The following is a 12,673-nucleotide window of genomic DNA, read 5'->3' on the forward strand; positions in this document are numbered from 1 at the left end:
AGAAGGGGCATAACATTCTGTGGCACACATTAAGAGAACGCAAAAGGGGAAGGGTAGGGGAGGAAAGCACTGACTTTGTGGTGAGGAAATCTATTTAAAACCTAACTCCAACACTCAGGATCACAGTTCTGTAGCTGGAAGGGACCCTTAGAGTCCAACTGATTCAATTCCCTCATTGTGGTGGTGGTAGTGGTGGTGTTCCATCACTTCCAACTCTTCATGACCCCATTTGGGGTTTTCTTGGCAAAGATACTGGAATAGTCTGCCATTGCCTTCTCCAGCTCATTTTACAGATGAAGAAACTGAGGAAAATAAGGTTAAGTGACTGGCCTGGGGTCACACAGCTATAGCTGGTAAGTGTCCGAGGCTGGATTTGAACTCAGGAAGATGAGTCTTCATCACTCCAGGCCCAGCACTCTATGCACTACGGTGCCACCTAGGTGCCTGTACTGCACCTTCATTGTACACATAAGGAAACTGGGTCCCAGGAAGTCAACCTCGTTGAATTAGGATATAATCACATCAAATGCTACACAAAGAAACTCATCTCTTTTTACCTCTAAGTAAACGATAGTGTTTTCAGCACCAGACTGAAAAATAGTTTTGGAACACAGGTCCAGGGAGAGAACCGTTAAGTGACTTGCCCAAGGTCACACAGGTAGTAAATGTCCAAGGCAGGCTTTGAATCCAGGTCACTATCTTTTCACTGAATCATGGTAGGTAAGCCTGAGCTAGTCACTTAATCTCTCTTGAGTTTCAGCTTCCTCATTGAATCAAACAGGTACACTAATACTTTTTCTGTCTACTATTCATTCATTCATTCATTCAATAACTCACAGGGTTAATCTAAGGCAAGGACTCTATTAACCATAAAAGTGCTACATTATCAGTAGTGCTAGCGTTGCATCCCATACTTGGTGCTGAAAGGAAGCCAGGTGACCACAACAATTTCATCTAAGAAAACAACCTTAGACTGGGAACACAGAATAAGAAATACTTGACACACAAAGACCAACATCCCTAAAGCCCCAGTGAAAGATGTCTGCAACCAACGAAACTTGGTAAATATAATCTTGTAAACACGGGCTTTCTGACACGTGAAGGCACCAACTGGAGGAAATAAAGGTGTACGCGCACACACACAGAGCTAATCTGTCAAGACCAGGTCTCAAATAGTCTTTTAACCAGATGAAAAGATCGTTGAGGTGCTGAAAGATGGGCAACCAGCACCACTATTTGCTAGAGGCACCAATAGCGTAACAGGCCTGCTGAGCTTCCTTAGCCATCCACAGTATAGCTTGCTTTAATCGCTTAACTACATTATCTCCTAAATTCCCTGCTGGCCCACTAACCAATCTAGGAAAGAAAAACTGAAAGGGAGAGCCAGAGAGAACATAAAATAACAACTAAAGGGGAGAAAAACTTTCCAATGCTTTTAACAACCCTTTATTTGCTGTGGGAATGGGGGAATATATGGAAGAAGGGGGTATGGAGGAAGGAAGGGGAGGGAGGAAGAGGGAGGAGGACAAGATTTATATATAGCACTTTAAAACTGACAAAGTACTTTATAAATATTATTTTATTTTCACAACAATTGAAAGGTAGGTGCTATTATTATCCTTGTTTTCCATATGAGGAAGCTGATAGCAGTGAAGTGACTTGGCATGGTCACACAGACCATAAGTGTCTAAGGCCAGATTTGAATTCAGGTCTCCATGAATCCAGACTGAGCCCTCTATCCATGGGCCGCCTAGCTGCCTCGGAAAAGGAAGCCAGATGATGGCCAGACCCAGACTTCAAGCTCGATTTGGGGGAAGTGCCCTGAGCACCCTAACCCAGCGTGTCTCAGTTATAAAATAACCTGGAGAAGGAAATGGCAAACTACTCCGGTATCTTTGCCAAGAATATCCCAAATGGGGTCACAAAGAGTGGGACATGACGGAGAAAGGACTGAGCAACAACTGTCCTTAGCACCATATCCCAGCAAATGGCTTGGCTCTTTTTTACTTCCTTGGGTCCAGGAACCTTTTAAATAGCAGCAAAAAGACAGCTGCACATCCTATCTTCCTCCTATGGTTCTGCTGTTTCTCAGCCTGCCCGCTGACTGAGCTAATGTACTTTAACAACCTTGGAAGACCTTGGAAGTCTACACTCTCTTAAAGACAATAGGGCACTTCCCTTCCTCCTCCCTTTCTCACTTCCTGAGGCCAGGGAGGGCCAGAACTAGTTCCTGAAATCCCAATCCAGCCCATCTCAGTGGACAAGTGGAGGAATGAATGGAAGCAATAAGGATCTCTTAGGTATAAAGGCTCTGAGTCTGATTCCTGAAGCTGTTTTTCAGGCCACTGCTGAAAACACTGTCATTATAGATAAAAGAAGATGGGTTTCCTTTTGCAGCATCTGGCATGTCTATATCCTAGTAAAACAGGGGTGATTAACATTCTATAGAAGCTGAAATCTAAATGTTTAACTGGTTACACTGAAATTCTCGGCCTCTTTAGAGCAAGAGAGACAGAGACAGAGGCAGAAAAGTGATTCAAATGATGCCCATTTCCTCTTAACTACCAGGATCTCTGCCAATGCCTTTATGCCCCAAGACAAAAACCTACATTAAGAAGAAAGACAACCTATTCAAGTCATCTTGCCTAGAGGGGTCCTCTTCCCCAGAAAAATAGAAGGGGGGGAGCAGATGAGGAGGGAGCAAGGCCTGTCAGCAATTTCTTAACTTCAAAAAAAAAAAAAAAAAGCTTCCAGTATACTACTGTAGCCTTTAAGCCTCTCTGGTACCCTGCCTCTCAATAACCACCATGGTTTTCAATCAGTCAATATTTATTAAGCACCTACTATGTGCCAGGAGCTGTGCTAAACACTGGGAATAAAAAAAGGGGCAAAAGACAGTTTTCCTGCCTTCCAGGAGCTTACAATCTAAAGGAGGAGACAACATGCAAACAAGAAGTTAACATAGGATGAATAGAAAATAATTAACAGAGGGAAGGCACTGAAATTGAGAAGGGTTGGAGAAGTCTTCCTGTAGAAGGCAGGATTTTAGTTGGGACTTAAAGAGGAAGCCAGGAAGGCCAATAGTCAGAATGGAGGAGGGAGAGCATTCGAGGCATGGGGGACAGTCAGAGATGCCCAAACCCTGGAGATGGAATGTCTTGTTCATGGAACAGCCAGGAGGCTAGTATCACAGTACATGGTGGGGAAAAAGCTGTATGAAAACAGGAATGATAGGAGGGGGCTAAATTATGAAGGGCTTTGAATGTCATGCAGAGCATTTTGTATTTGATCCTGCAGGTGATAGGGAGCCACTGGAGTTTATTGAGTAGGGGAGGTGACATGGTGGGAATTACACTTTAGGAAAATCACTTCAGTGGCTGAATGGAGGATGAAATGGAGCAGAGAGAGACTTGAGGCAGGCAGTAAGCTATTATAATAGACCAGGTGTGAGGCGATAAGGGCTTGCAACAGAGTGCTGGTGATGTCAGAGGAGAGAAGGGGGCGTATTGGAGAGATAACACAAAAGTAAAATCAACAGGCCTTGACAATAGAATGGATGTGGGGGGGTGAGAGATAGTAAGGAGCCTTGGATGACTGGGAAGCCGGTATTGCCTTCTATAGTAACAGCTTTCTACTAAGTTTAAAAAGCATATAAAACATAAGCATAATAGACTCCGAGTTGGTAAAATGACACACTTCTCAGAGTCTGCCTACCCGGCAACACTAAGTTCAAAGTGTGCTATTTTCTTACTAATTTACAAAAGGTCTGAAGATTTAGTCCAAGGCTGCCAAATAAGCCTCAAAATTGACAACCTGATCCAACATTTCTTCTTTACTTCCCAAAACAATACCTTTTTGAGTCAGTGGCTGACCCCCTACCTTAGGGACAGCTATGTGGGAAGAGAGATCGGATGGGACAAAAAGAGTCACCTCTGGTGACAGTAATTGGCAAAACTGAAAGATCAGCTTCCTTGTTTGTAAAATGAGTTATGCTAAGATGCTCTGAGAGGCCCCCTCCATCTCAACTCAGAAGGCCCTATTGCCAAATAGCGTCAAAAAAGAATTTTTGGTTGTTCAGTTATGTCCAACTCCTATGACCCATGGACCGTACTGTATATAGGGTTTCTTGGCAAAGATACTGGATTGTTTCGCCATTTTCTTTCTCTAGTAGATTAAGACAAACAGGGTTAAGTGACTTGCCCAGGGTCACACAGCTAGAAAGTGTCTGAGGCCAAATTTGAACTTAGGTCTTCCTGACTCCAGCCCAGAGCCTATCCATTGAGCTACCTAGCTGCCTTAAAAAAGGGGGATGGGGAGAGGAAGAATAGGAAGGGGTAAAATAAAGATGAACAGAACTCAGGGTAATTCCCCCCCCCCAAAAAAAACCCCACAAAGACAATTACCTACTGAACAGCTATGCATATATCACTAATGTCACAGTGTATGTCACCATGCTGGGCAATTTAGTAGAGATGAAAATATTAGAAATGGCTGCTGTTCCCATAATAATTATATTGGGTTTGATTTGAGAGAGTAAATCATAATATAAGGCAATATTAATCGCTGTTCACATTTATATTGTTCTTTATGGCTTACAATGAATTTTTCTCACAATAATCTCAAGAAGAAGGTGCAACAAGTATTACCCCCATTTTATAGGTGAAGAAATCAAGGCTTAGACAGGCTAAGATCATGTGGCTAGTAAGTGACAGAGCTGGGGCTCTCCATCCTCCCCCTTCCCCCTAGCTCTGATTACCTAGTTAACAGATATCTCAGCTTTTCTTTTAAGTTTATTTTTAAAGGGGAGTACAAAGAAATGACCTTATTAGCCCATGCTGCCTGTGCCAAGTTGTTTTCATGGAGGTCAGCCAGTTACATATTTGTGACCAAGCTAAAGAATGGAATAAAGTTCTGAGAAGCTTCAAGGTAACAGAAGGGAAATCTTGCTTCTTGGTACCATGATATCCTATATGTAATTTAGGGGCCCCCATCCCACAGCAATGATTCTAACTTCTCCTTTTAACCCAGGGACTGAAATTCACAGAAACCACTCACAGGTTTGGCCATGCTTCCCTAAACCTACAAAACTGCCCCAAGGCCCCTTCTAAAAAGATAAGTATTCTTTAAATACCTAGGGCAAAAAGATAAAGGTTTGAAGGTCTAATCCCAAACATTCACTCAGTTGATAAGAGAGCTAACCTATAGCCTCCCCAGTTCTGTCAGCCATATATATATCAAAGACTTGGTAACTGAGCTCCCCAGCTCTCTTCTCTCTGCAGCTAGGTTAAAGTGCACAAGATGAGGAGCCAGGTAGGGAAGTGAAAGCATTTGCTCTTAGCTAAAATGAGAGATATTCTTTGTAAGGGATTTCAGGCAGACAACCTAGAACTAGGCGGTGACTGACTGACTGATGTGTACATGACTCAGGAGAGTGAGGAGGAGAAAGTGCTCTTTGGCTGTAACTATTTAAGAGAAAAGAAATTGTTCCAGCTCAGCACACTTCTTCTGATTTTAACCAAATGCCCCATCAACCCAAACCAACCATATGAACCCTTCAGCTAGTGCTTCAAGAGGATTATAGAACTGGGCTGGTCATTCTAAGGAGCTCCTTGGTATAAGGGTCAACACATGATGTTCTACTAGATGCAGGGTTGTGTGAACTTAAGTGGCTTTTAAAAAATATTTTGATACTTGCTTTTATTTAAATATAATTGGTCTCCTTTGTACTTCTGTGTATTTGATTTTAATAAAGCATTGTTCTGAGAAGGGAACCATAAGCTTTACCAGATTGCCAAAGGTGTCCACCATAATACTAAAGGAGGTTAAGAAGTCCTGTGTTGGACAAAAATGACATAATGACTCCGGTTCCATGCACAGTATCATCATGTTCTACTGTGATAAGATAGAATGTCATAGTTGGATAGGACCATCTTGTTCAGTACATACATATACAAGAATCCTTTCTCCAACAAACTTCACAAGTGTTCAACCAGATTTGGCTTGAAGACCTCTGAGGTAGACCCTTTCACTTCTAATTAGTAAGAGTTTTTCCTTGTATTGGGCTAAGTCTCTCTGCAACTTTCACCCATTAATCAATCAATAAACATTTATTACGTGCCTAGTATATGCCAGGCATTGTGCTAAGCATTGGAGATACCATTGGAGGGCAAAAGATACTCCCTGCCCTCAAGGAGTTTACAATCTTATGAGAGAAACAATGTGTAAACAAATATATACAAAGCAAGTATATAATCAGGATAAATAGGAAATAATTAAAAGTGGGAAAGCACTGGAATGAAGATGAGTTAGGGGAGCCTTCCTGTAGAAGGTAGGATTTCAGTTGGGATTTAAAGAAAGCCAGGGATGTTGGTAGTAAGAGTGGAGGAGGGAGAACATTCCAGGCATGGAGGACAGTCAGAGTAAATGCCTGGAGCAGAAAGATGGCAGGATTTGTCTGTGGAAAAGCCAGAAGGCCAGTGCCATTAGAGCAAAGAGAATGTATCAGGGAGTCAGGAGTAAGAAGAATGGAAACGTAGGAAGGGGTTGGTTATAAAGGGCTTTGAATATCAAACTGAGCATTCTCTATTTGATCTTGGAGATAACCGGGGGCCACTGGGGCAGGACAAGTCTGATTCTTCTTCCAGGCAAGGACCTTTTCAGATATCTGAAGATGGTGATAAGTCATTCCTTTTCTGGGCTAAACATGCCCCATTCCTTCCACTAATCCTCCTATGATAGTATGATTTTAATACCCTTCATCATTCGGGTTACCCTACCTTAAATGTCCTCCAGTTTTTCCTAAAATGTGGCACCCAGAATGGAATATAACTCTTTAAAGGTGTCCTGGGGGCAGCTGAGTGGCCCAGTGGACAGAGTGTCAGGCCTGGAGTCAAGAGGACTCCTCTTCCTTGGTGTAAATCTGGCCTCAGATACTAGCTGAGTCACCCTGAGCAAGTCACTTAACCCTGTTTGCCTTAGATTTCTCATCTGTCAAATGAGCTGGAGAAGTAAATGGCAAACCATTCTAGCATCTCTGTCAAGAAAATCCCAAATGGGGTCATGAAGAGCCAGACACCACGGAAATGACTGAACAACAACAAAGGGTGTTCTGACAGGGGCAGTGGGATTATCACCACCTTCATTCTGCAACTATGCCTCTCCTAATCCTGCCTAAGATTAAATGAGCTTTTCTGGCTGCCAGAGCAACAATACTATTAACTCATGACAAGTTTGCAGTCCACTATAACACCCAAATCTTTTTCAGGTGATCCAGCCACACCTTCCCCACATTCTTCCCCCACCTCTGCCAAATCTTCTATTGATGAAATTGACTCTTTGGAAACCTGAGTTTGAATCCTAGCTCTGACGTATACTAGTTCAGCAAATCACTTAACTTCTTTAGCCTTGGTTCCCTCATCTATAAAAATATTTTAAAATATGATGTTTTATATAAAATATTAAAAATGAAATACTTTATGTAAGGTATTTGAAATAGTTTCTATGAAATACTATAAAACAAAATATTTATATGAAATATTATAAAATAAAATAGCTTAAATAAAATTTCCCTGGATTTGTCATCGGGTCTGGACCTCAGAATTTGGCTCCACCACATACCTGTGTGACTTTAGGTAAGTCACAATCTCTTCAGGCCTCAGTTTCCTCACCTATAAAATGAGGAGGTTGGACCATATTTTCTTTAAGGTGCCTTCTACCTTTAAATCTAATGAACCTAACTAACCAGGACCACCATAAAGAAAAAGCTTAAACCCTAAAATGCTATGTAAATGGGAGTCATCAATAAATAACAATGATGATATTAGGGTGCATCAAATCAACACACAGCCTCCATGCTTTGTTCCTATACCCTCCCCCAGTGCCCCTCCCTTGAAGACCCAAAATGTGAATACCTGCTTTAGAACTTGTGGCAATTCTATTAAACACATCAGCATTTCTCAGATACCTCAATATTGACATGTGGACCCCAATAATGCTGCTTTTAAGTGGCGTTCTTTTTGAGTCACCTTTTAAAGTCTTCTTCAGTAATTAATTCAACTGCCTGAGAAATTCCACCATCATTACAATGCAGTCTTTGACTTAAAGGCAGCAAAAGAGCTGAGACTTCTCTACAGCAGTTGACATTCTAGCCCACATCCCTCTATGACCTTTAGTTAGTCATAGAATACTGAGCTTGAAGGGATTATAGAGTTCATTTAGCCTAACCCCCTCCTTTAACTGGCAAGCAAAGTGGGGCCCAAGAGGGAAAAGAGGGAAAGTGCACCCAGGTCACAAAGGGAGCGAGTAACAGTTCTGGGATTCAAACCCAATCCTCTGTCAAATTCATGGCTCTTTCTATGATACCATGTTTGTCTCTTGTCCTCATCTCAGAACTCAGCGAAGCTAAACAAGTTTCCTGATCTGAGTGAAGCCCTGAAGAGTTAGGCTTTTGGAAGGGATACCAGGCACTGTACTAAACACTTCTACAAAGATTATCTTACTTGATCTTCGTGACAATCTTGGGAGGTAGGTGCTGTTATAAGGAAGCTGAGACAGCACTTAAGTTACTCGTCCAGGGTCACACAGCTGGTAAATGTCTGAGGCAGGATTTGAATTCAGGAAGATGAGTTTCCTGACTCCGGGCCCCGCACTCTATCCACTATGCCAGCTACCTACCTAAAGGAAAGTCTTCTGATTGGCTACTGAGTCAGAAATGTATGTGTATAAAAAAAGCAAGTTCCTTCCTCCTCTCTGTCTTAAGGGCTGCAAGGATGAGGCTCTGAGCTCCAAAAGGCTGGTGCCATCCCTCTCCTGGGCCAGCCCATGAGCACACAGCCTTGTAATAAGCAAGCCTGTGTCTGGGATAAGGTAGTTTCTGTTTATATCTTATTTCTTTCAGTGTAGAACCTTGTAAGATCACAAAAGGTTGGAAGGGCCACCAGCCAACCTTAAGAAGCAACTTCTGTCACCCGGCCCAGCTGTGAATCTACCAGATGGCCAAGACACAGGGTTCAGTGGTGGAAATGTATCCGCTTTGAGACGAGCCCACTTGTGCCCAAGGACAAAGGTGGTAGAGAGGAGAGTGTGCCCTGGTTAAAAAGAATGCTTATGTACTTAGGATCTTACTACATCTTCCATATCCCTTTGTAAAAGCTAGTTAACGTTAACTTATTGCTTAATGATGTTATTGAGGAGATATCGACTGGATGAATGATATTGGGGTAGTAATTGCTGGAGACTGACATTGTGTGGAACATATCAGAATGGGCGCTTGAGTCGACAGCATTAGAAGAACCCCATTGCTCCTCAAGTGTACCCCCCAATGACCCTGAGAGAGGAGACTGAGCAGCATCCTAGCTCTGAGATCTAATCCACCAGTAGGAGTATGGGTTGGAATTCCTGACTCTTGCTACCTTAGCATCCTCATCTCTGCTAACACCCAAAGATAATGTTATGGCCCGTCCTCTCCATCAGAACTCTTTGACATAAATCTCTGGCGACCTGTACTCTTTATGACAAATCTAACCATGTTCTAGGAATAGGGCTTGTCTTTTGGGATACATGCCAAATCCTCTCTTTCTCAGCATGCAGGGAAGAGGAATATAGGACTTGTGGCGGGGGGGGGGGGGGGGGCAAGAGTGATAATACACAGGTTCCCCAGGTGACAGGAGAGGGGTGAGGGAAGCATTGATGTGCTGGTGCTACAGTTCCCTTCGTTAGGCCTAATGCACAGGAGCAGCCAGAGTACAATAAGTAGGTCTGTGAAATACTTGTCACAGCCTGCTAGCCTCCTCACCATCAGCGTAGAAAGTAGGCCTTCACTAGGGGAGGCAAATGACTTTCAAGAGATTCACAGGAGCCTTGCAGGAGAGCACTCATTAACTTACCAAAAGCACACCCATCCCCACCCCTCAAGCTTGGGAGGGAACGGAGGTTTCCCCTGAGGATACCGACTTGTACTTTATGATGTATTGAGTGAGCACACTCATCTAGGGCTGGACGTCTGGGGCCTTAGGAAAGGAGGAATGCCAAAAGGTATCCCTCTAATATACCTCGGTACCATCTGCATCATACTGCAGGAGCTGCCAAGGCTACTCTTGTCCACAGCACTGCAGTTTGCCTGCCTAGGGGCTCAGAGGCCGCAGTTCCGTGGGTGTGCAATCAAAACCTGATTATAAAAACAGTCTGTGGTCTCTCTTGTGGTTCTGAATCCAAAATGCACGGGGTAGAAAGATTTCATTTGGCTTTTCAGCTCCAGTGAATAGAAAGTATAACCACAAAGCCACTTAGGAGGTAGGGAGGGGTGTCTCATCAAACAAGAGGAGGGGGGAAAGGTTGTCAAACCAGAGGAAGGGAGGTGGTCATTAAACACAGTCGATTCAGTCCTGGAAGACCAACTCCTTCAATGACAACAGAAAATGAGCTTAATTGAGAATCTGAAATAAGTCTACCCAGAATCTGAAATAAGTCTACCCAATCACATCCAAAGCAGTCAATTTCCCTCTTGCCTGTGTTCAAAAAAAGAAGAAACATAATCTAATCATTCTTTTCCTTCTTTTCATCTGCATACGAAAAAAGGGAAAAATTCCACCAGCCCAGAAGAACCACTGAGAATCAGGTGATCTGCCAAAAGGATAATCCCTTCAAGCCCCATTTCCCAAAATGCCACTCCAGAGTTCCCTGGCAAGGTACCTGGGAGGTCGGTGGAGGCCAGAATCCTACCTGCAGCTCCTTGTCTGAGTACTTCTGAGGGTTTTTACTCCCTTGGCTCTTCTTACGAAGTTTCTTCAGCTCGGCCTGACACTTGTCAAGGGCGTCCCCTTTGCTCCTTTGCTCTGTCTGGTATTTCTTCAGTGCAGCCTGAGAACAGATGACAAAAAACAAGGATCCCTTTGCAGTACAGCATTGACTCTCTGCAGATCAGATAAGGATTTGGCTCCTAAGGAGCACTTCCCAGCCAGCATCCCTCCCTGTGGTCAGCAGCTAATGTAGGGGGCCCTATAGATCATTAGGAAAAGTTGTCTGTTCAGCTTCGAGGCAAAGGAGATCACAATTTAAATGTGGATTTCAAGAGGATTTCAAGTCTTCTTATCTCCCAAACTCTGTTATTGGATGGGTGGGTGGGGAGGAGAGATAGCCTCCTCAGCCTGGCTTCTGGGTACCTTATCCTCCCTTTAAGGTTTGGCTTACTTCCTAGAAGAGGTCTTTCCTGATTCTCACAGTTGTTAATGATCCTCTTCCTTGCTAGGTTCCACCCCCCCCCCCCAAAAAAAATTACCTTGCATTTATTTTAGATATGTGTGTTATATTTTCTTATCTTTATGGAAATTGTTCCTTCCCACTAGAATGTCAAGTTCTTGGGAGAACTCTCTATCCCTAGGCACTGGGGGATATGTGTCAGGCACATAGTAGGTGCTTAATAAAATGCCTGTTGAATTCAGTCAGCTATCCCAGATCAACATCCTACATTGAACACTGCCACAGAGACCTCGGAGATCCTACCTCGTACCAATAAAGGTGACCAATATTTCATATTAAATTCTTTGCAACAAGGATGAATGAAAGGTCTCACACTAGCAAACTTGTATTAGGAACTGGTTTGAGAGGGGTGAGGGGCAAGGAAAAGAGCATGGAAAAACGAGATGAGACCACAGAAGGGCAAGAAAGCAAACAACATGGTCTGAAAGAACAGCCAAATAATTCAGTGAGCTTTACTGGAGGGGAAAAAAAAAAAGGCAGTTAAAGGTGGGAGGGAGGAGGGGGGCACTTGAACCAAAACAAGGTGGAGTCTTGGGTGTTTTGGCCCACAAAAATACAACCAGGATTACACTACAGATGCTTGGTTTCGAACAGGCAAGAATTTTAGGAGGGTCAAGGTGGAACCCACCTGCATGGGAAGCTCACAGGAAATTGAGAAAGCTTCAGAGTGGGGGAAGGATTTAAAAATAAAGAGTGTCAATGGAACCTCAGAAAATACACCTGGTTATCTGACAAGTGAAAAAGAGAGAGAGAGAGAAGAAAAAAGAAAAGAGGAGAATATAGTTTACTTACACTTAGGTACCTGGAATCTAATTCCACTTTCTGCTCCAGCTGTGTGAGTAGTTCATTGTGAAAAGACTTCAGCTGAATACAAGAAAGAAAACATATTGGAGCATTCCCTTAGGAGTCAGGTCTATGCAAATATTGCCCATCTACCGGGGACAAAACCCAGATAAAAAGAACAGATCGATCACAGAGCCAACCGGGATACGGGCCTTTTTTTAAAAGGCCAAATAATTTTCTTTAAGACAGCCAATCCAGTTTTGAAAGATGAGCTTATTCCTGTCTAGATAGATAAGGAAAGATCAGCTGATGAACTTAGGGAGACAGATGGAGACCCATATGGAGCCAAGGAGACTGCTTGGAAAACGTGCAAGTGAGCAGGAGACAAGGCAACGGTTGACAGTTTCAGCATTTATCAACCAAGTTTAAATGGCTTGATTTCACATGGATAAAAATGGAGACAGTCTTCTCTCCCCATTACAGTGCCAGAGGCTCCACTGAGACACTGATTAACTGTGAGAAATACCTCCAATGTATAAAATGTGGGAGGAGTGACCCCCCCCCCTTACTCTAGACAATGGCATTTCTCACCAGGCCTTTCTCTCTACCCCACATATTATTTTCTTTGGGTTCC

The 12,673-nt window shown here is 43.2% G+C and overlaps 1 protein-coding gene across 5 annotated transcripts in view; it reads right to left on the minus strand.

Moving 5' to 3' along the window:
• Nucleotides 1–12,673, minus strand: part of BAIAP2 (BAI1 associated protein 2) — a 167,661-nt gene that overhangs the window by 59,167 nt on the left and 95,821 nt on the right. For all 5 annotated transcript variants that reach the window (XM_027850066.1, XM_027850068.1, XM_027850069.1 and 2 more), the window contains exons 5-6: nucleotides 12,049–12,120; nucleotides 10,720–10,857 (exon numbers count right to left, since the gene is read on the minus strand). In XM_027850066.1, coding sequence (XP_027705867.1) covers nucleotides 10,720–10,857; nucleotides 12,049–12,120 — 210 coding nt within the window. The remainder of the gene's footprint in view (nucleotides 1–10,719; nucleotides 10,858–12,048; nucleotides 12,121–12,673) is intronic.

Source organism: Vombatus ursinus, unplaced genomic scaffold, assembly GCF_900497805.2.
Source record: "Vombatus ursinus unplaced genomic scaffold, bare-nosed wombat genome assembly UNPS02008996.1, whole genome shotgun sequence".
Lineage (NCBI taxonomy): Eukaryota > Metazoa > Chordata > Mammalia > Diprotodontia > Vombatidae > Vombatus > Vombatus ursinus.